This window comes from Mollisia scopiformis (assembly GCF_001500285.1).
Source record: "Mollisia scopiformis unplaced genomic scaffold LY89scaffold_30, whole genome shotgun sequence".
Classification (NCBI taxonomy): Eukaryota; Fungi; Ascomycota; class Leotiomycetes; order Helotiales; family Mollisiaceae; genus Mollisia; species Mollisia scopiformis.
This window is the reverse complement of record NW_017263610.1, coordinates 757,590-776,694: the sequence shown is the minus strand read 5'-3', so window position 1 is coordinate 776,694 and position 19,105 is coordinate 757,590. Positions and strand designations below refer to the sequence as shown.

The following is a 19,105-nucleotide window of genomic DNA, read 5'->3' as shown; positions in this document are numbered from 1 at the left end:
TAGAAAAGTGGGTAAAAACAGGGTTTTTTGGTACATTTCGCTTAAGTGTGCCACGAGCTGTGACCCGAACTCTTACATTGTGCTTCATGTTAGATAAACGATCTTCATTATCTTAGATTTGGACGAGATTTATTTGGTGAATATGTTTGTTTGCCTCTGGGCAGGACAACAGGTGGACACCCATGTTTGTTGTGTGTAGTTGTTCGTGGGGGAAGATCTTGGATAAATTCGAAAGGAAAAAAGGTCGGGCCGAATATTTATAGGTATTCTACTTCTTGGATTCTGCTGGTGAGGCCTGGAAAGGAAGGTTAGGGCTATGGTGGTCTGGTTTGAGTCGCCAGAAGTTGAAGATCTCTGTTTAGTGAATATGAATCAGTCCCTCAGTCAAAGAGATTCCTGGCTTGAAACTCACTAGTTCAGTGAGTATTGCTCGTAGTCCTTGGGTATATACCAAGGTAGAGTTGAACAGCTCTCCACACAATAACACAAACGACGACAATGTCCCTCCCTAACTGGAAGTTGGGTGCTCTAATTTTGGGTGTTTCCAGAGTACATGATTGTTGTCTGGTAATATTTATTTTCCTGATTCTAAGAGCAAGTATACAAGCATCGAGGGTAAGTCGTTTCAAGGCAGAGACGGTTATTGTCAACTGAAGAAGCGTTGTCAACATCCTTGAGTGGAATTTAACAACACGGCCAAAATAACACTCCAAATCTACCACCATCCGTTCCTATGTTCGTCTTGTCCAAGGAACGTCTTTGTGCGGATTATAGAGAGGCCGGAGGGGGGTTTATATAGAGGGGACGGAGGACGGAGGGCGAAATACGAAGGACGAAGGACGGGGGCTGAAAGAGGTGAATGGAAGGCGGAGAGTGGAAAACGGAGAGCAAAGGACCGAAAGAGGTGAATTTATAGATTCACTAGCCGCGGAGAACGGTTCGGAGAGTGGTAAGGCTAGGTGAGTGAATTAAATTAGCAAAGAATGAGCACAAGATGGAAATTAGCTAAGCTTTTTAGTTTTATAGTGAATAAAAGCACAAATTTCACTGGGTAATGCTTTAAATTACTATGACTTTTTTTTCCAGTTTATTGCCCTAGCTAGTTATCAAGCAAATATATAAGTGTAAAGTTGTTACATAAAAGCTCCTAAAAACACCCCCACGCCTCTCTAACAATACTCGGATAACCCTTATTCAAAAAAGGCAGCCAGAAAGTCCCCGATCCTCGATCAATAGCCATACTCGTCCCTGTAAAGCCTGTATGACCTTGCAAGCACAGACGTATTTTCTTACTCAATGGTACGTATTACTCAATGTCAAACAAGTGGGAACCAATTTTGAGGAAAGGAGGGTAAAGTTTACATGAGCTCTCCACTATCACTGGAAGTGGGGTAAGCTCGAAATCCAGAGCTACACCAAAGTCTTAAGTTCACTAGCTCGAAGTCGTGAATGCACTCATTCGGATTAGACACACCGCTGAGGGATTGTAAGACAATCTTGAAGCCAAAGGAACGTTGCAGAGGTATGATTAAATACCGTACGGGATCCGGCCGAGATTAGGAACTCCCACTTTCGTTTGCGGGCGAAATCTATTGTCAGGTCAGCTGTAATCAAAAATCTATCGACTCTCAGAAGCGGCTTCGGCGACAAGACATGTCTACTACCATATTGCTGCAGTAAGAGCCCGTCGGAAACGGGAGGGAATATGTTGAGGTTCTGGTCTCGAGGCACGTTGATCCTTGTCAAGTGACCACGCGAATATGACCTGTCTATCCGTGTTTGCAAGGCGGCTGTTTTTAAGTGAGAAATGTCTCGTACCTCGTGGATCCCTTTTCATACTTCTGTGCTCCTGCTGAACTTCGAATTCTATAAGATGTATCTTGTTATGACTTAAGTTCTCAACGTGGGGTATTCGATTTTATCGAGTATTCAATACTTTGGAGCATTCCGATTCATATGCAACTCTTCTTTACCATAAAGTAAGAGACGTTCTTGTTCTTTGATCAGCTGCAAACACTGAAACTCTCAGCAACAATCCATCTCGGCCACAAGAATGTCACCCAAGCGCAAGTCTGCTGGTGAAGACAGCACTACCCAGGCCAAGAAAGCCAGACCCTCCACCACAGCCACTCCCTCAACACCAACAGCTCCAACACCAAGTGTCAAGGAATCTCCAGCCATCAAAGACCTCTCCCTCGATATTCCCTCCCACGAAAAAGCGTTCAAAGCAGTTTACCGCCAGCTGAAGAAATCCGTCCGAGAGAATTGGCACGACAGATATGATGACCACAACGAACTACAACTGGAACTCGTGACGCTTCTCGTGGCGTGGCAGCAGGAAATCTTCCACTGTGCCATTCTTCCGGGAGAGAGGCTGCTAGAGGCTTATAAAGCTATGGTAGTGGTGGACGAATGGATCCAGAAGGAACGCGGGAATGAGTTTAATGTGCGCGTTGACTGGCGTGAGGGCGATGCGAGTTGGAGCGTGGATGATGTGGAGGGGAAGAAAGTGTATGAGGGGCTCCCTGAGAATATCCAGGCGAAGATGTGGAGGGATTTGCTGTTGAAGAGTTTCGTGACGTGCGAGGCTGCTACGACTGTTGAGATTATGAAGCATTGCCATATACCGGCGACGAAGAATTCGCCGGCGTGTTTTGGGGGCGAGGAGGTGGGGAATTTGTTTGCGATGACGGAGGAGCAGCTTGTGAAGTGGCGGGCTGATAGGGAACATGATGATGCTATAGGAGAGCTGCTGTTCCAGCTGTCGGGACGGGATGAGAGCGAGAGCGAGAGATCTGTGTTCGAAGACGAGAATAATGAGAATCGTAGTGTGGATGGATATCTCATTCAAGATGAGTGGTATGCTGAAGACATAGAGATGCAGGAAGCTAGGTCCAGGTTCAAGAAGCTGCTCAGAGGACTTTGATGATCGGGGAGGCTGGGATAACAATGACGTGGTTTTAGAATATTTTTTGACCTGGAAACGTTCTCGGATAATTTGGTATATCGCAATAATATATGGAGTAGTATCAATAAGTATATTATAGACATGTTACTTTAGGCTCAGTTGAAGTCTTCACCTGCCATTCATTATTCTCAATTCAGGTGTCTCTTGGTGTGACCACCAAGAATTTCAAAATGGAACTCAGCTTCTAGAGCAACAGGCAACGAGAATACCCAAAGCAACAAACCACTTCTTCACTTGATCTCGTAGAATCTATTGGACTTGAATGCCCGACGAAGACTCCAAGACTATGGCGAAGTAAAAACGCAGCACGCTCAACAAGCACATTCGAGGTCAAGAAACACTCAAACCCTACAGCAATAGTGAGGGGACACTGGGCCGCTCCAAATGCCCTGATTTCTAGCTGACATCACGATGCCCATCACTCCATACGGCTCGGAGACTAGAAGGCTCGAAGAACCCAAGAATGCACCAAGAGATCTGTCCTAGACCCAAGACTTGTCTATATTCTTCGCGCATCAGACGAAGCTAAACTCATAGCTCGCACTTCTATTTCTCTGTCAGGCACTAGTAATACTGGAGAGGATAGCAGTGGCAACAATAAAGTAAAAGATCGCTGTGAGAACCAAGGGCAGACACGGACACTAATCGACACTAATCTGGGAATACGGAGATGAGACGCTAGAAGGAGCGTAGAAGACGTCTTTTTTCTTGGGCAAGTCTTAAAGAGTGAAATGCCTCATAAATCTGGGCTTCTGGTGGGGTAATCGGTGTGGATTTGTGGGTGCGTGAATTTTGTGCATCGATAAGACAACTTGATCAAAATCGTTACTCGGTATCGCCGACTTGGAGATCTCTGCCAAGTCGGATGGCAAGCCAGAGTTGGGAATGAGGGAATTCGAAGTGAGGCATTTTGTACATTGCGAGCTTTTATCGCCAATGCAAGATTGCCTGCTTGGCTGTTGTACTTGTGCCTGCCGAGCCCAGGGCGGCGATGTTCATCTGTTGTCTTGTTGAACGAAGGTGATTCTGGTGGAATAGGACAAGAAGGCTGAATCTTCCTTGGCTGTGTAGTTGGTGTACTTGAGAAAGTTGCGCAAGATGAATGAACGGAGACTTGGCTGTTTCCCGGTGAAGGAGGTTCGTGAATTGCCCAGAGTCGCCTGTGTCTTGAGGGCCTTGTCTTTCACTCACGCTCAAGACATCAGGCCCGTCGTCGTGTTGTGGGAAGCTCATTCATTGTGTAGTGATTGAAAGTGAGGACTGAGAGGAAAGTAGAGAGTAACTTTGAATGTGAGGTAGCGCTCGAGCCTCGGCAAATCCGGAAGCATAAGTCGCGCTCTGTTTCATGTTTCAGAATCGACTGAACACTTTTGTTTCGTTTGGATTTTCTCCAGTTTTAGGGAACATTCCATCCCATCTGTGGCACAAGTCGTATCTGCCTGCATGAACTCTCGTTGCGCCTATCTGTTTCTCTAACAGCAAGCCAACAAAACGGTGGATATGACGAATCATGATGATGTATTTTGCCCAGCCTTTTGATATGCCGTATATGTGGCCAATTATGGCATGTTAGAATCCTGTTGCTTTTTATTGCGAATTACGGTAAAGGCCAAGGCTCGATTGAACATCTGATCTGAGCAGATTTAAGTTTTCACAAACCTCACCATCATGGCAATGGACTCGGTCTGATCTCTTATTACCTCCAAGAAGCTGCTATTGTAAGCGAAAGGCACCAAGACCCTCAATTGAAAGTAGACCGATAAGGGAGAAACAAGAGCTTGGTAGGAATGACGAAAATGTTGGTCCAACTTCAAATATTTCCGTAGGTCGAAGATACCGAGGCCAAGACCACGTTCTCTGGCTCTCAGACATTTACAGGGTTAGCCCGGGCCGCTACGAACCCCGGCTCTCTTCTTGTGGATCCACAGATTCCGCCATGGAAAAGCAGCGTGACTGAGTGCCGAGACCAACGTTGAACCGTCAAATCAGTGATCTTCACATGGTGTCTGCTTACTTTATATGGAAAGGTGGAGGATTCTCAGAGGAAGGGAATTGTTAGAATTGGCCAATCATGTATGAGTTCAATGTTGCGTTTCCGGAAGACTAGAGCCGTTTATCTGATAACACTGTATTCGGAAAAAACATCTTGAGGATATACTTTTGAAGAATGTAATCTCAGCCGCAAAAGAGCAGCAGAAAGTGGTTAAGTAGATTTTGAGATACAGTTCCAAGAACCGCTTTATTAGAAGAATTTCTTCTAATTTGTTTGTGGGTTCATGCGAGCATCAGCAAGGGAAAGACGACCTATCGGACATTCTTGGAGCTTTTTGTGCAGCGAACCAAGCGTATACAAGAAAGAGGAAGAGTACACTTGTATACATTTTTAGTTACCAGGAACGCGAAGCAAATGCTTGGGTAATGCATGTGCTGGTGTATTCCCGAATACGGTTGAACTTGTTCAAATGCCAATGTTCATGGCGCGCTATTGGCAGCTCTGCGCACACAGAAAATACCTCAATCTTTGCAAATCATATTGGATAATCGAATGAGTATACTGCTACTGTAGAAGAATGTGTTAAGACAGCGATGAACAATAGATATCGGGACAATGTAAGAGCTTGTGATATCTGCTGTAAGTTGCTGAGTATGCTCTGTGCATCCCAGTTCCTATCAAGATTCCAATGCCGCTTTGTGAGGATGATTCACAACTTAAAGTTCGCGCCCGCTGTCTCCACCGCTCCAGGCCAAAGGCTGGCCTAAAATGCGAAGCGAATCCCGCGTCGCGCTACGCCATGCAGTTCTTGCCCTTCAAATACTTCCATGCACGCAATCTGCAAAGGCTCCTTCTTCAGCATTTACAGCCTCACACCTCACCCTCACCCTCCCACTACTCTATGCTCCTATACTATCTCCGCGTAGATCGTGCACATAATCGATCACCTTCTATCCATCCCAATTCCTATAACAGTCGTTCCTAGAGACAGCTTCTAGCACCGCAGATTGGGATCGAGCAGCATAATCATATTCCACCCGCGGGTCTCGAAGCAGAGCTTCTTCACCCCGCGTTGCCGCCATGGCAGACTCGAATGGTGCGACAGGCACCTATGCGAATAATATAACACCGGATCATTCTAATCACCTCGATACTACAATCGAATCCGGCACCTTCGACGAGAAGACCGGCCATCTCAACTCTTACCCTCCCCCACCTCGGAAACAAGTCGAGGAGGAAGAAGATGACGAGGATATGGATGCTCTGATCGACGAGCTTGAGTCACAGGATGGTCATATCGACGATGAGGAAGCGGACAGCGAGCATGCCCAGCCAGGTGCAGGACGAACCATACCCGAGGAGCAACTACAAACAGACACAAGCACGGGTTTGACAGAGATTGAGGTCCTTACTCGCCGTAAGAAATATGGAATGAATCAAATGAAAGAAGAGAAGGAGAATTTGATCCTCAAATTCTTTGGATACTTTGTTGGTCCCATCCAATTTGTTATGGAGGTATGTTTGGTTCTTTTTTGTCACTGCCTCGGAGGTGCCATCTGCCAGCTCTACCCGCATGTTTCCACCCCCCATCATCGTTCAACCGCATATGCTGCATGTCGCGACCCTTCTTCCGTCACTCGTGCTAACCACTGTATAATTGATAGGCTGCCGCTGTCCTTGCTGCAGGTCTCAAAGACTGGGTCGATTTCGGTGTTATCTGTGCACTGCTTCTCCTCAATGCCGCTGTTGGTTTTATTCAGGAATTCCAGGCCGGCTCAATTGTCGACGAATTGAAGAAAACTCTCGCCTTGAAGGCTGTTGTTCTCCGTGATGGTCAACTATACGAGATTGAGGCTCCAGAAGTCGTTCCTGGTGATATCCTACAAATTGAAGAGGTAAGGACAACTGAGGTCTCGAGTCGCGTCCAGTATTGTACTTACCACTTCTGCAGGGCACTATCATTCCCGCTGACGGTCGCATTGTCACCGATGATGCTTTTCTCCAAGTCGATCAATCTGCTATCACTGGCGAGTCCCTTGCCGTTGACAAGCATAAGGGTGATCAATGTTTCGCTTCCTCTGGTGTCAAACGTGGTGAGGCCTTCATGGTCATCACAGCTACTGGTGACAACACGTTCGTCGGTCGTGCCGCTGCTCTTGTCAACAAGGCTTCTGGTGGTACTGGTCATTTCACTGAAGTTTTGAATGGCATTGGTACGGTCCTCCTGATCTTGGTCATCTTCACCAACTTGATCGTCTGGGTTTCATCCTTCTATCGTTCCAACCCAATTGTCACTATTCTTGAGTATACCTTGGCTATCACTATCATCGGTGTTCCCGTCGGTCTGCCAGCTGTCGTTACTACCACCATGGCTGTGGGTGCTGCCTATCTCGCCAAGAAGAAGGCAATCGTTCAAAAGCTTTCTGCCATCGAATCTTTGGCTGGTGTCGAAATTCTCTGCTCGGACAAGACTGGTACTCTGACCAAAAACAAGCTGTCTCTTGCCGAGCCTTTTACCGTTCCAGGTGTCGAGCCTGATGATCTTATGTTGACCGCCTGTCTTGCTGCCTCTCGCAAGAAGAAGGGTATTGATGCCATCGACAAGGCTTTCCTCAAAGCTCTCCGTTACTATCCTCGCGCTAAGTCTGTTCTGTCCAAGTATAGGGTTATTGAGTTCCACCCCTTCGATCCCGTCTCGAAGAAAGTTCAAGCTGTCGTCGAATCACCCCAAGGTGAACGCATTGTCTGTGTTAAGGGTGCACCACTTTTCGTCTTGAAGACTGTCGAGGAAGATCATCCTATCCCTGAGGATATCGATCAAGCTTACAAGAACAAGGTTGCTGAATTTGCTACTCGTGGTTTCCGTTCTCTTGGTGTTGCACGCAAGCGTGGTGAAGGACAATGGGAGATTCTGGGAATCATGCCTTGCTCCGACCCTCCTCGTCATGATACCGCCCGCACTATCAACGAAGCCAAGACTCTCGGTCTCTCCATCAAGATGTTGACTGGTGATGCCGTTGGTATCGCTCGTGAGACTTCTCGTCAACTCGGTCTTGGTACTAATGTCTACAACGCTGAACGTCTTGGTCTTGGTGGTGGTGGAGATATGCCAGGTTCTGAGGTCTATGATTTTGTCGAGGCCGCTGATGGATTCGCTGAAGTCTTCCCACAACACAAGTACAATGTCGTCGAGATTCTCCAACAACGTGGCTACCTCGTGGCTATGACTGGTGACGGTGTCAACGATGCCCCATCTCTCAAGAAGGCCGACACCGGTATTGCTGTCGAGGGTGCTTCGGATGCTGCTCGTTCTGCCGCTGACATTGTTTTCTTGGCTCCTGGTCTTGGTGCTATCATTGACGCTCTCAAAACCTCCAGACAAATCTTCCACCGCATGTACGCTTACGTTGTCTACCGTATCGCCTTGTCCATTCACTTGGAAATCTTCCTTGGTCTCTGGATTGCCATCCTGAATCGTTCTCTCAACATCGAATTGGTTGTCTTCATTGCCATCTTTGCCGATGTCGCTACCCTGGCAATCGCCTACGACAATGCACCATTTTCCAAGACTCCTGTCAAGTGGAATCTTCCAAAGCTCTGGGGTATGTCTGTTCTCCTTGGCATCGTTCTTGCTGTCGGAACCTGGATCACTCTCACTACCATGATTGCCCGCGGCCAAGATGGTGGTATCGTTCAAAACTTCGGTACAATGGATGCCGTTCTCTTCCTGGAAATCTCTCTGACTGAGAATTGGCTTATCTTCATCACCCGTGCCAATGGTCCTTTCTGGTCTTCCCTTCCCTCGTGGCAGTTGGCAGGTGCCATCTTAGTCGTCGATATCATCGCAACCTTCTTCACCCTCTTCGGTTGGTTCCTTGGTGGTCATCAAACTTCGATCGTTGCCGTCGTCCGAATCTGGGTCTTCTCTTTCGGTATTTTCTGCATCATGGGAGGTCTTTACTACCTGCTCCAGGATAGTATTGGCTTTGACAACCTAATGCACGGAAAGTCATTGAAGAAGAACCAGAAGCAACGATCTCTTGAAGATTTCGGTAAGTCTTTGCGTATAATCCTCCTCGTTTTGAATGCATTTGCTAACCTGTTCCATAGTTGTCTCGCTCCAACGTGTTTCCACACAACATGAGAAGTCAGCATAAATAAAAATCATCATATCAAGCGTTATTGAAGCTTGGGGTTGGGGCGTCTTTTGAGGAATGGTGCCTTACTATTGTTTTTATCACATTGCTCTGTACAAATTTTCCGGCGACTTGGTGGCAGTCTCTCCATATCGAGTTCCCCTTAGTTGTCCATTCTACTCCGAAGTTCAGACTGCAGGAACGGGGAAGTGTTCATGCAGACTGTTGATCGAGGTAATGGCGGCTGCGTTTCGAGGGGAAAGAAGACAGGTGCTAGACTGTTGACTGAGTTGCCTTTTTCATTTCTGTTTTTAGTCACGGCAGGGCATACCCAGGCGTTTTGGCAGCTGCTTATAACTAGACATTAAAAGTAATTACATTAGACTCTGTAATTTCATTGCTTGTAAGGTGTTACACAAACTGGAAGAGAGTAAGTAAGGCGGAGTGCGGTCATCAGAGGTGCTAGACTACGTGCCTTCCCCTTATGAAGAACAAGATTATTCATGGATGATTGACGCTCTATGGGCTACTTGCTTGTATAATAGCTATCTTCATCGGAACAGCTGCAAGAGGAAGCAAGCAAGCAGCTTTCCCGAAGTTGTTGGATTTATTGTTGCACATTTACCCCACCATGCATGCATAGATCCGACCCCGCGATTTCGGCCCCCAATATAATGTTTTCTTCTCTTTTCACGTGGCGAGGACTTTCTCTGGTTAGACGACAACACTAAGGATTCAGACAAGAGAGAGGAGCTGAGGATAGGTTGGTTGGTGAGATGAGATGAGATGAGAAATGATATTGTAGGTCCTGGGTTCAGTACTTTGTTGAGGGTGGGGATGTCACATTTTTGGAGGGTATGTTGAAGAGATAGCTAGGCAGCTAACATTTAATTTCTCTCTCTTTTCACCCAAAACCTACACTATACCAAAAAGTTAAATATATGTATGTATACAAGCCCCTACCTACAACTTCGCCCTCGGGGTCTCCTCCGCTAGCGAATCAGCGTACATCTTATCGATCTCGGCCCGGAACCGTTTCGCTGTCTGCAGACGCTTCAGTTTTAACCTATTTTTCTCAACGTTAGTTTCTTTCCTGGGAAAGGGAAATGGGAGGGAGGGGACGTACGTAGGAGTCAACAACTCATTCTCGATGGTAAAGGGATCGAGTTCCAAATGGCAGTTCCGCACTCGTTCGTAAGAGTTAAATTTATTTTTCTTCCCGATCTTTTCTAGTTCCCTGACGACGGCTTTCCGGACCCGGAGATCGCGGGCTGCGGCTTTGATGGCGTCCACGTCTTCTGGTTTGATGGTTTTCTTCAGGACGCTAGAAGCGAATGGCGCGAAGGCAATGGGGTCGATGCCGAGGACCGAGACGAGGAATGATTGTGTGGAATCGCCGTGCACGTAGGCTTGCGAGATTATGTTCGTGTTGGCCAGATATACGTTTTCGATTCGTTCTGGGGAGATGTATTCTCCCTGTGCTAATTTCAATACGTTCTTCACTCGATCGATGATCTTGAAGCGGCCCATGGAATCGATCTCAGCGATGTCGCCAGTGCGGAACCATCCATCTTCGATGATAGCTTTTGCCGTCTCGGCTTCATTCTTGTAGTACTCGCGGAACCGCGTCTTGCCGCGAATGAGCAGCTCGCCGCGGGGGTTGGGCGAGTCGGTTACGAGGTAGTCCATGTCAGGGACGGATTGGAGACATGCTTCGGCGTTGACGGACATGGCGCCGCAGTTTCCGGCTGAGTAGTCGCCTTCGAGCTGCGCGAGGCCCGTGGCGTACGTTTCTGTTAGGCCGTAGCCTTGGATGATGTCGTTTCCGAAGGCGGCGCGGAGGAATTGCTGGAGGCTGGGGTCGAGGGGCGCGCTTCCGCTAACCATTCCGCGGCAGCGTTGGAGGCCGAAGGCGCTGGCTAGTTTGGGAGTGAAGATTCGGTCCCAGAGCATGTGTTTGTTTGTTGCTTGTCCGGGAGGTAGTTTCATGGAGGCGAGCTTGGTGTTGATAACGTGTCGTCCCATGGTTCCTTTTAGACCTGGCGCATCGAGCGTTGCTGCTCGAATGGCAGAGCCGAAGCGGTTGTAGAGTCGAGGAACAGAGTTGAAACCTGTTGGTCGTAGGATCTTCATGTCATCTACTAGTCCTAGAATATCTCCACGGAAATATCCAATGGATGCACCAGATGCCAAAGCGCCATGTTCAGCTACTCTTTGGTAAATGTGTGCCAGTGGTAAGTATGAGATCAAGACATCTGAGGGCAGCGTATCACTAGTGACTAGAGCAGTAGTAGTTGCTGCTACGGCAGTGGCGTGTGTCAGGACTACTCCCTTTGGATTGCCAGTCGTTCCAGAAGTATAGTTGATAGTAATGATATCCTCAGGCCGAGGTGGCTTCATAGGTAGTCCAGAAGCAGCTCCCAAAGCTTCAACATCCTCAATGTAATGGATCGAAATACCAGCATCAGCAGCTAGAGTATTCAAAATTGCAAACTTGGAGTTGCCAGGTCGTTCCCCTGCATCCAACTGATCCAAGCAAATAATAAGCTTCAGAGACGGTATCCGTGGAGCAAGCTTCAGCAGAGTCGGTATATGAGGTAGAGAGGTAATGACACATGTAAGCGTAGCATGGTTGACAATATACTCAGTCGTGTCCGGGCCCAAAGTATCGTAGATAGAAACCGTAAAAAGGGACTGGGACATGCAACCCAAATCTGCCAGCATCAGTAACCTTCCCCGTCTTCCTAATCATTCATAGACTCACCAGAAATCTGCCATTCAGGACGATTCTGACACCACAGCCCAACACCATATTTCTCTTCCGTAACGCCAGCCTTCTTATGCAACTCCACAACCCCAGCACCAAAGTTCTTTCTCCGCGACGCAAGTTCCGCATAAGTCATCCACTCATATTTGCCAAACGTCTTAGCGACCGGATCCCACGGCCGACTCCCCAAACATCTCGCGTTTGGCCGCTTCTTGACCGTGGACTCAAACGCATCGTGCGCCGTCAAGATCTTGGGATCGACCGTCTGCAGCAGCGGACTATCGACGAACCGCCAATGTCTGTAGACGGGCGTGCGGCCCTCCTTCTCGCTGCCGGGGATCGGGAGGGAGTAGGGCGTTCCTGGTGGGGGAGGGACGCGGAGGGCTTTGACGAGGGCGTCGGGGTCGGTGGGGTATTGGATTGGAGCCATGGGTGAATCTCTGCGATTGGGAGGAGAAGGGGATTCTATATAGATGACGGCAGAGGTTAGTGTCTGGAATGTAGCTTTGCAGAAGAATTATGAGACAGTATCTCGGCTTACTTACCTCGAGTATTCACTTCCTGAAATTATGCAACCAATTCCTCTTTCTTCCCAAACGTCTATCTTCTATGGTCTATCTGCCCAAATACCAATCTCGAATGAAGAAAGGAGAAAAAAGGAAAGGAGGGAAAAAAAGGACAGAACGAGGTTTGGGAAGAAAGAAGGAAGCATCGGCATGTGCGTTTGAAGGTCACAGGTGCACTCGGACATACGATCTGGATCTGGTTGGGCGGGCCTTGACTCGAAGAAAAGGAGCCTCGGCAGGCTCGTATTCTCCACGCATCTCCAACTGCCCCGTTTTTGCGGAGCGCCCGAGAATGGGAATCTTGAACAGCGATTAATAAAGAATCAGCATTTTATTTTATGCCGGGAATCTGAATCGTAGTCATTGTTACATCCGAGTAATAATGTCTCTATGGTGAGGTATGTCTGTACACATTCCCCAACTTCATTCACATGCTAAGTAAGTTGCGGGGATACAGTATGCTGCAGGCCTTTCAGGGTTACGCTGCATTTTGACGTCGGAGCTTCTGTCCACCGAATGAACCTGGACCTCGCCTGCATGTTTCAGATCACATGCTCCGGTTCTGGAAAACCACCCATGCATGTGTTTTTTGCATTGCCGGTGGAGAATTAATTGGTGGATTGGGATGAGGTTATTGAGGATATTTGGATTTACAGTACTTCGATATGTTCATCCTGTTCAAATATAAAGTAAATCTACTCTAAGACGAAATCAATCAAAAGTAGATATCCTTCTAATCTCTCCTTTTTGATAATATTAAGTGCTCGCTTTAGCATAATCAATGGGTTTACAGTAGCACTGAGCACCACTGAGCACCACTGAGATGGGATTCCAGAAGTATATCTTGATGGTTAAAATCTCTATTCGGTGTGCTAGATTCTAGCTCTCACAAAGCTCTCCAACAGCAATAGCCACTCATTCAACCAACCTGTACAACATACAGCCCAGATTACTTGTCCACCCAGCCTCCCGTCCCATCCCTTCACACCCCCACCCATCCGTTGAGCTATTCCACCCAAATCCAAATTCCCTATATTGGTGCAATGCCAAGAAGAATCGCAGAGGCAAATGCTAGCGTGACAAGTGAATTGAGAAAGAAAAATCGTGACCGAATCATTCATTACGCTCCTCCTTTTTGCTCCACGGATTGCAGGCATTTTCTCGTCTCTGTTGTGCTGTGTTCCTTAATGCTCCTTCAAATCAAATATAGCTTTACGAATCCCGAATCTGCAAGTAACAGATATGCTTCCTTACACAACTTCAACAATGCGGTCTTGAGCATTGTACCTCATCGAGCTGAAGAAATTCGAAGCTCCTGACTTCCACATTGGAACGCGATTGTACAGCATCGCGAGGATGATAATAACAAGCAAAGGAATCTGGAAGTTGTTAGCCAGGTGTATGTGGAGCGAATGAGCGGAAAATTCATACCCAAATGAAGAAAAGATTTCGATCCCTGCTCAACCTCTTCACTTTCTCCGCATGAGCAAGTCTCAATTGGTCCTGCTGCTCCCTGGTGATGGTGTGCTTCTGGCCGATTCGTACCGTGCCTAGCTTGAGAGGTCGTTTTTGGGCCATAGTCGAACTCTCAGCTTGTTCACTTTCGGTCTCAACTTGATCGAACATTTCGGCGCATTTGTTGTCCGCTATCGTGTCAGCGGCGGCTTGCTCAGCTGATGAGCGCTTGACATCTGCGTCGCCTTGCGGGAAGATATCTTCGTACGCTGGAGGGGCCGAGGGAACAGTGCTAGAGAAAAGGTCCCACCACTTATAGTCCTGGTCTTTGGCGCTCTCAGGACGGTTGTTGCCTACTAGGTTACTGATGCGACGGACCATGGGAGCAGTTGGTAGGTAGGCTTGGTAGTCTGGGAGAGCAGGCATCATATCAAATCTTGGCATTTGTGGTAAATTCGGGAGGTTCAGGTGCATCGAATGCATAGATTGTTGGAGATGTGCAATTTGTGTAGTAAGTTGATCGCGGAATGCCATCATTGTGGCCGTTGGTGAAGCAAGGCCTCCAGCCGGAAGTTCAAGCACAGGATCTTTCTCATCCGGAATCTCTTCGAGGGGTAATTGCTGAGCACTTGGGCGTCTTGACTTCGATCTCATCCAGAACGCTCCATCATTCGCAGCATCTGCATCCTCATCCTCATATTCGTTATCATCATCGCTGTCGTCGCTGAGAGCATGATTGTCAATGGGTAAAGGTGTGGTTGGTTCCCAGACAGATCTCAAGGAGGTCGCACTACTGGTTCTACTTCTCAGTGAGCCACCACTACGTGTTCTCGAATGATGCTCAATCCGTCTGGCAGCACGGAGGACTTCTTCAGAAGTGGCCATGTCGGACGGAGTGTAACCTTGAAGACTTCGAACAGTAGGATCAGCACCGCTCAACATCAGTCTCCGGACGATTTGAGGATGATTGTGCAGAGCAGCAAAGTGCATCGGAGTAAAGCCGCCCTTGTCTCGAGGTTCAGGATTGGCTCCTCTGGCAAGTAATGCTGCAACAAATCGGTGCAAGCCCAAAGAGCAGGCGAGATGGAGCATGGTTTGACCAGAAGATCGTCGGAGATTGAGGCGGGGCATATTTGGGCTGTCATCGAGATCAATAAGGTCCAAACATCTTAGCAAAGTAGCTTCAACATCAACGCCAAAGGTAGCTGCATTGAAGTTAGTTCCCTGCGATCCACTGCCACCAGTAGGCGATGGGCCTGCTGGTGCACCCCAGGATGAAGGCCCGTCTCCAACAATTCTCCTTGCCAGATCACGAACGTCCTCCATCTTACCAGTCATTTTATGGCCTAGTACAGAAAGAGCAGTGCGAATGATTTGTTGCTCATCGTCATCAATGTACTTGAAGAACGCTTGTTGCTTAGGGAAGGGTGGATTTGCGTAGGGTTGCATCTGTTGCTGCTGGTGTTGATGTTTGAAAGTTACTGGAACAGTGCCAGCGAACACCGAAGGTGGAAGGAGACAAACCAGGGATGTTTCACCCCAATATGTCGTCGTCGTAGCCTTCGAGTCACCAAACATAACCTCCAGTCCTTGACAGAAACCACTGCCCAAACAAGTGACCTCGATACCACCAGCCTTAGGGCCTTCGTTGGGGATCAGTTTGTGGATCGTGGGTGGTCTATGAGGGTTGAGGCTTAGAGGCACTCCATAAAGTCCATTTGCCACAGCTTGAGCGATTTGAGCTTGCTGCTGCTGTTGATAAGCCTGGACCGTGTTTCGCAAACCATTGGGGCTCGGCACTCTACTAGGATGAGCTGAGGCTGGCGCTGAAAACATCTGCTGAAGAGCCAAATTCTCCATAGACTGTGATCTATTGCCTTGATTGAAGAAGCTTTGATCATTGCTATTGGGTGTAGGTGGACCAGTATTATATTGCTGAGGGATTGCCGGAATAGTAGTTGGAGGTGCAAACTGCTGATCAGTAGGCAGGGGGAAAGCGGTGAGGTTAGGAGTGAAGGGCGAAGCAGCAGCGGAGGTGGAAGCGCTCATAGGATTCGATGGAGCTTGTGGCATTGATCCTTCTGCAGTTTCCAACCTTGTCATAGCCAAGCCACTGGGGACCTTACTCGAACCACTAGCCTTGCGTTTCTTCGACGATGGTCCAGATTGAGCAGTGGGTGATGTCTGACGAGATAGATTCCGAGGGGTCATGGTAGCAGAAGTCGTCTGAGATGCGTTGACACTAGGCGGGGCCGAGAACTGCATATTGAAGTTTCGTTGCATAGCTTGCAAGTCAGAGCTGGAATGAGATTGCCGGAAAGGCGTCATGGTGTTTGAGTTTCCCATGTCAAAGGTGCCGTCAATTGGAAAAGAGCCAGAGCCAGCATATATGAGCCCATCCGAATTGGTTGAGGTCTGTGTAGTTAATGTTGGCATGGTATGTGTCTTATGGTCATCAGTGATCATGATCGATGAGCTCATTTCCTGTGCAATGAGGCGGTCTTGGTGATCCTTGATAGTGAAGATAACCTGGAATCCGAGCTTCTCATTCTGATGTCTGCAATAGCATGCAATTCGCATCGGTGCGTCGACCTGCATCGCTCCTTCTGGGACGAATGGTTCTGCTCGGTCTCCGGTAGATTCTGATGGTGTTTGACTCGTTGGCGCTGCCCAGTCTTTGATCTCATGTGTATTGAAGACAACAACACGCTTAGCCTCATCCTTGTGCCAGGACTCTTCTTCTTCCACCTTCTTGACTTTCTTTCGTGCTGCTCGCTTGCGTTCCCGCGTTATGCAACCTGCGCAGATCTTGACGTCCCCTCCGTTCAGCGGCTTATTTTCGTCATCTTCCTCTGATGAACTGTCTTCAGACGATTCTTCCTTAAGCACAGCTCCAGAAGCAGCTCTCTCAAAGGCACGCCGCATGTTCTCGGGGTTCTGCATAGCACTAGTGCAAACCAAAGCGGTATATAGCTCCAAAGTATCTGGCGATCTTTGGGGAGTAGGCTTGCAGAGCAATTTGGGTTTCGAGATCGTATACGTTGGAAGATGGAGTTTGCTGATCCCTTGTGGCAATGGAAAAAGAGTCATCTTGATCGGGATTTGAGTCTCTACTCGAGACTTCAGAGGTGTGGGGTGAATGGTAAGAATAGGCTTGTAGTGGTTACCCATGGGTGGGAACACTTGTGGAGGAGCCATTCTCGGCATTGCTTGCGGGTTGATGTTCTGTTGCATAGGAGGCAATCCATGGCTTTGAAAGCCCCCAAGACTTGCCGCCCAATTGTGGTTCTGAGGAACTCCACCCAGCATAGTGCCGTTGACGAACTCGATTGCTGTGCCAGGAGAAGGCGAGTTGTTAAAGAAGGCGGTAGGCGATGATTCTTGGCTGGTAACCATAGCAGAAAGAGGTGAGGCTTCCCGTGAACCGGAAGTTGTAAGTCCATTCATGGACTGTGTAACAGAATATTGCTAGGAGATGTTAGCTATTGGCATGCCTTATTTCGCCCCATCTTTGAGCTTACCGAATTTGCCTTGTTATGATTTTTCGTTTTCGTCTTAAGTAAAGGTGAATGCTTCCGTGGCGTGTCGTATTTGATTGTAGGCATTTCTGGCGATTCCATCTCCACTGGCCTTATGCCACCAAATGGACTCGGACTACTCGCCGCACTGTCAAAATCGAAATCATTTTCCATCGACTTATCACTGAACTCAAAGTTGGTGTTCATTGTCGAAGGATTGATTGTTCCAGTCCCATCAAATCCGCCAAAGCCTGTCGCGTCTCCAGACATCATATCTTCCACTTTCCAATCATTCATGTCTGTGTCATCTGCCATCATTATGTCGCCTGAAGTCAGCGCCGACCTCGAAGAGTCAGAGCTCGATTTACGCTTATATCCCGATGATTCTGAAGAGGAGTCTCGGTATGAACCAGCTGGAGAAGCAGTCGAGGGCGCAGAAAGTGTTGGCTGCAACCTTGAGTCCAGAATAGATCCTTGGTCTGGAAGAGGGCTCTTGTAATTTGTAGGGTTTGGCGTTCCAAAACTGGCCAAAAAGGAGGAGTTGTCAGTCGCGAAGTCTTCAGCGTTCAAGAAGGTACCTGGGCTAGCAGCACCGGCCAGGTTGGAATCGAAGAATTCGAAGTCAGGATCTGAGTCGAGTCGTCCTGACATGTCCGAATCGAGGATGAATGGCGGCGAACTCGCGGAGTAGACAGGCTCTGCTGTCGTCGGCATGACCCCTTACGATCTGCAGGGTCGTGGGACAACAAGTTTTCCAAGTGGCTAAAGCAGAAAAGTGAAGCCCAACAAAAATCGTAACTTTGCCTGCTGCGAATATTTCTCACGTCCAGCTTCACAGCGAGAGCAGCACAATTACGCTATTGAGAGCGTTCACTTGGTGGTGATCCTCCGCAGATGTGCTCTGGTCGTCAGAACATCCCGCTCGTCGAGTCTTTGGAGAAGAAGGTTTAATCGGTATTATTCCGGGTCATCAATCGTCGTCACGGCGGTCTGAGGCAAATTGGGTGTCGACCGACGATGATCTGGCCTCTGAACCTGTCTGCAGACTGTCAACACTGCGATCTGTCAGACGAACATGCTGAGGCTCCGACTCACGAGGTCTGCGTTGACAGGACAGGATGCGTGTCGAGGAGTGAAGGTCGACGACTCCACTTCCAGGCTGAATTGCTCGATTATGGTGGTTCACGATTCGCTAACGAAAGGGAACTAGCGCTGGCTGGCCCTGCCCTCAATTGTCAAAACGTGAGGAGAAGGTTGGAGCGGCAGCGTTGATCTGACTGCGAATGGCGTTGCACAGATTTCGAGAGAGGATGAAATGCGGAGATGGAAAAACGAGGTTATTCTGGATAGTTTCGAAGTGCTGCTGCTGCTGCTGCTTAATCGATGTTTGACTTTTTGTGGGTGAGTCGATTCTAGACTACCTAAATTCTGGCAACGGAGAGTCGAACTACTTCGCCAGTCAAACCTGCCACTCCCACGCCGCCTCCGCTTCACTCTACACCGACCGATATTACAGATTCAGCAACCACCCTCAATCACTGAGACTGGCTGACAGACCGTCATGATGCACATTGGCAGGCAGGGATTGGACGCAGGCCCAAGAGAACAACCTCCTGATTCTGCCATTTCTGGCGAACATTCCAGACATCCAACATCCATCATCCACCGTGACGAGGATGGTCCCCTTGGCCACTGTTTATTT

General features: G+C 48.3%; 4 protein-coding genes across 4 annotated transcripts; 2 read left to right on the top strand and 2 right to left on the bottom strand.

Moving 5' to 3' along the window:
* Positions 1–2,024: 2,024 nt before the first annotated feature.
* LY89DRAFT_690697 (uncharacterized protein) lies at positions 2,025–2,612 on the top strand (the record flags this gene model as incomplete). Its single annotated transcript, XM_018216146.1, has 1 exon — positions 2,025–2,612. A coding segment is annotated over exon 1 (559 nt), but the record flags the coding sequence as incomplete, so codon positions are not given.
* A 3,191-nt stretch (positions 2,613–5,803) lies between these two features.
* On the top strand, positions 5,804–9,509 carry LY89DRAFT_724692 (plasma membrane ATPase). The gene is made up of 4 exons (XM_018218921.1): positions 5,804–6,476; positions 6,626–6,856; positions 6,913–9,013; positions 9,072–9,509. The coding sequence occupies exons 1-4, from the start codon at positions 6,042–6,044 to the stop codon at positions 9,116–9,118; spliced, it is 2,814 nt and encodes a 937-aa protein (XP_018063552.1). The 5' UTR covers positions 5,804–6,041; the 3' UTR covers positions 9,119–9,509.
* Positions 9,510–9,961: 452 nt separating this feature from the next.
* On the bottom strand, positions 9,962–12,771 carry LY89DRAFT_629074 (long-chain-fatty-acid-CoA ligase/ protein binding protein). The gene is made up of 4 exons (XM_018211195.1): positions 12,410–12,771; positions 11,862–12,329; positions 10,224–11,811; positions 9,962–10,163 (listed from the first exon to the last, which is right to left on the bottom strand). Exons 2-4 carry the CDS (start codon positions 12,292–12,294, stop codon positions 10,061–10,063), a joined length of 2,124 nt encoding a protein of 707 aa, XP_018063551.1. The 5' UTR covers positions 12,295–12,329; positions 12,410–12,771; the 3' UTR covers positions 9,962–10,060.
* Positions 12,772–13,680: 909 nt separating this feature from the next.
* LY89DRAFT_598700 (uncharacterized protein) lies at positions 13,681–18,054 on the bottom strand (the record flags this gene model as incomplete). The annotated part of the gene is made up of 3 exons (XM_018210054.1): positions 13,681–13,809; positions 13,862–17,353; positions 17,407–18,054. The coding sequence occupies 3 exons, from the start codon at positions 18,052–18,054 to the stop codon at positions 13,681–13,683; spliced, it is 4,269 nt and encodes a 1,422-aa protein (XP_018063550.1).
* Positions 18,055–19,105: the final 1,051 nt, after the last annotated feature.

Bases quoted from the DNA above. Each gene is read 5' to 3' on its own strand.
- LY89DRAFT_629074 (XM_018211195.1), bottom strand. From the start codon at position 12,294: ATGGCTCCAATCCAATACCCCACCGACCCCGACGCCCTCGTCAAAGCC. The intron at 11,812-11,861 runs GTGAGTCTATGA...TGATGCTGGCAG, and splicing joins TCCTGAATGGCAGATTTCTG to ATTTGGGTTGCATGTCCCAG. The intron at 10,164-10,223 runs GTACGTCCCCTC...TGAGAAAAATAG, and splicing joins AATGAGTTGTTGACTCCTAC to GTTAAAACTGAAGCGTCTGC.
- LY89DRAFT_724692 (XM_018218921.1), top strand. From the start codon at position 6,042: ATGGCAGACTCGAATGGTGCGACAGGCACCTATGCGAATAATATAACA. The intron at 6,477-6,625 runs GTATGTTTGGTT...TATAATTGATAG, and splicing joins CCATCCAATTTGTTATGGAG to GCTGCCGCTGTCCTTGCTGC. The intron at 9,014-9,071 runs GTAAGTCTTTGC...CCTGTTCCATAG, and splicing joins ACGATCTCTTGAAGATTTCG to TTGTCTCGCTCCAACGTGTT.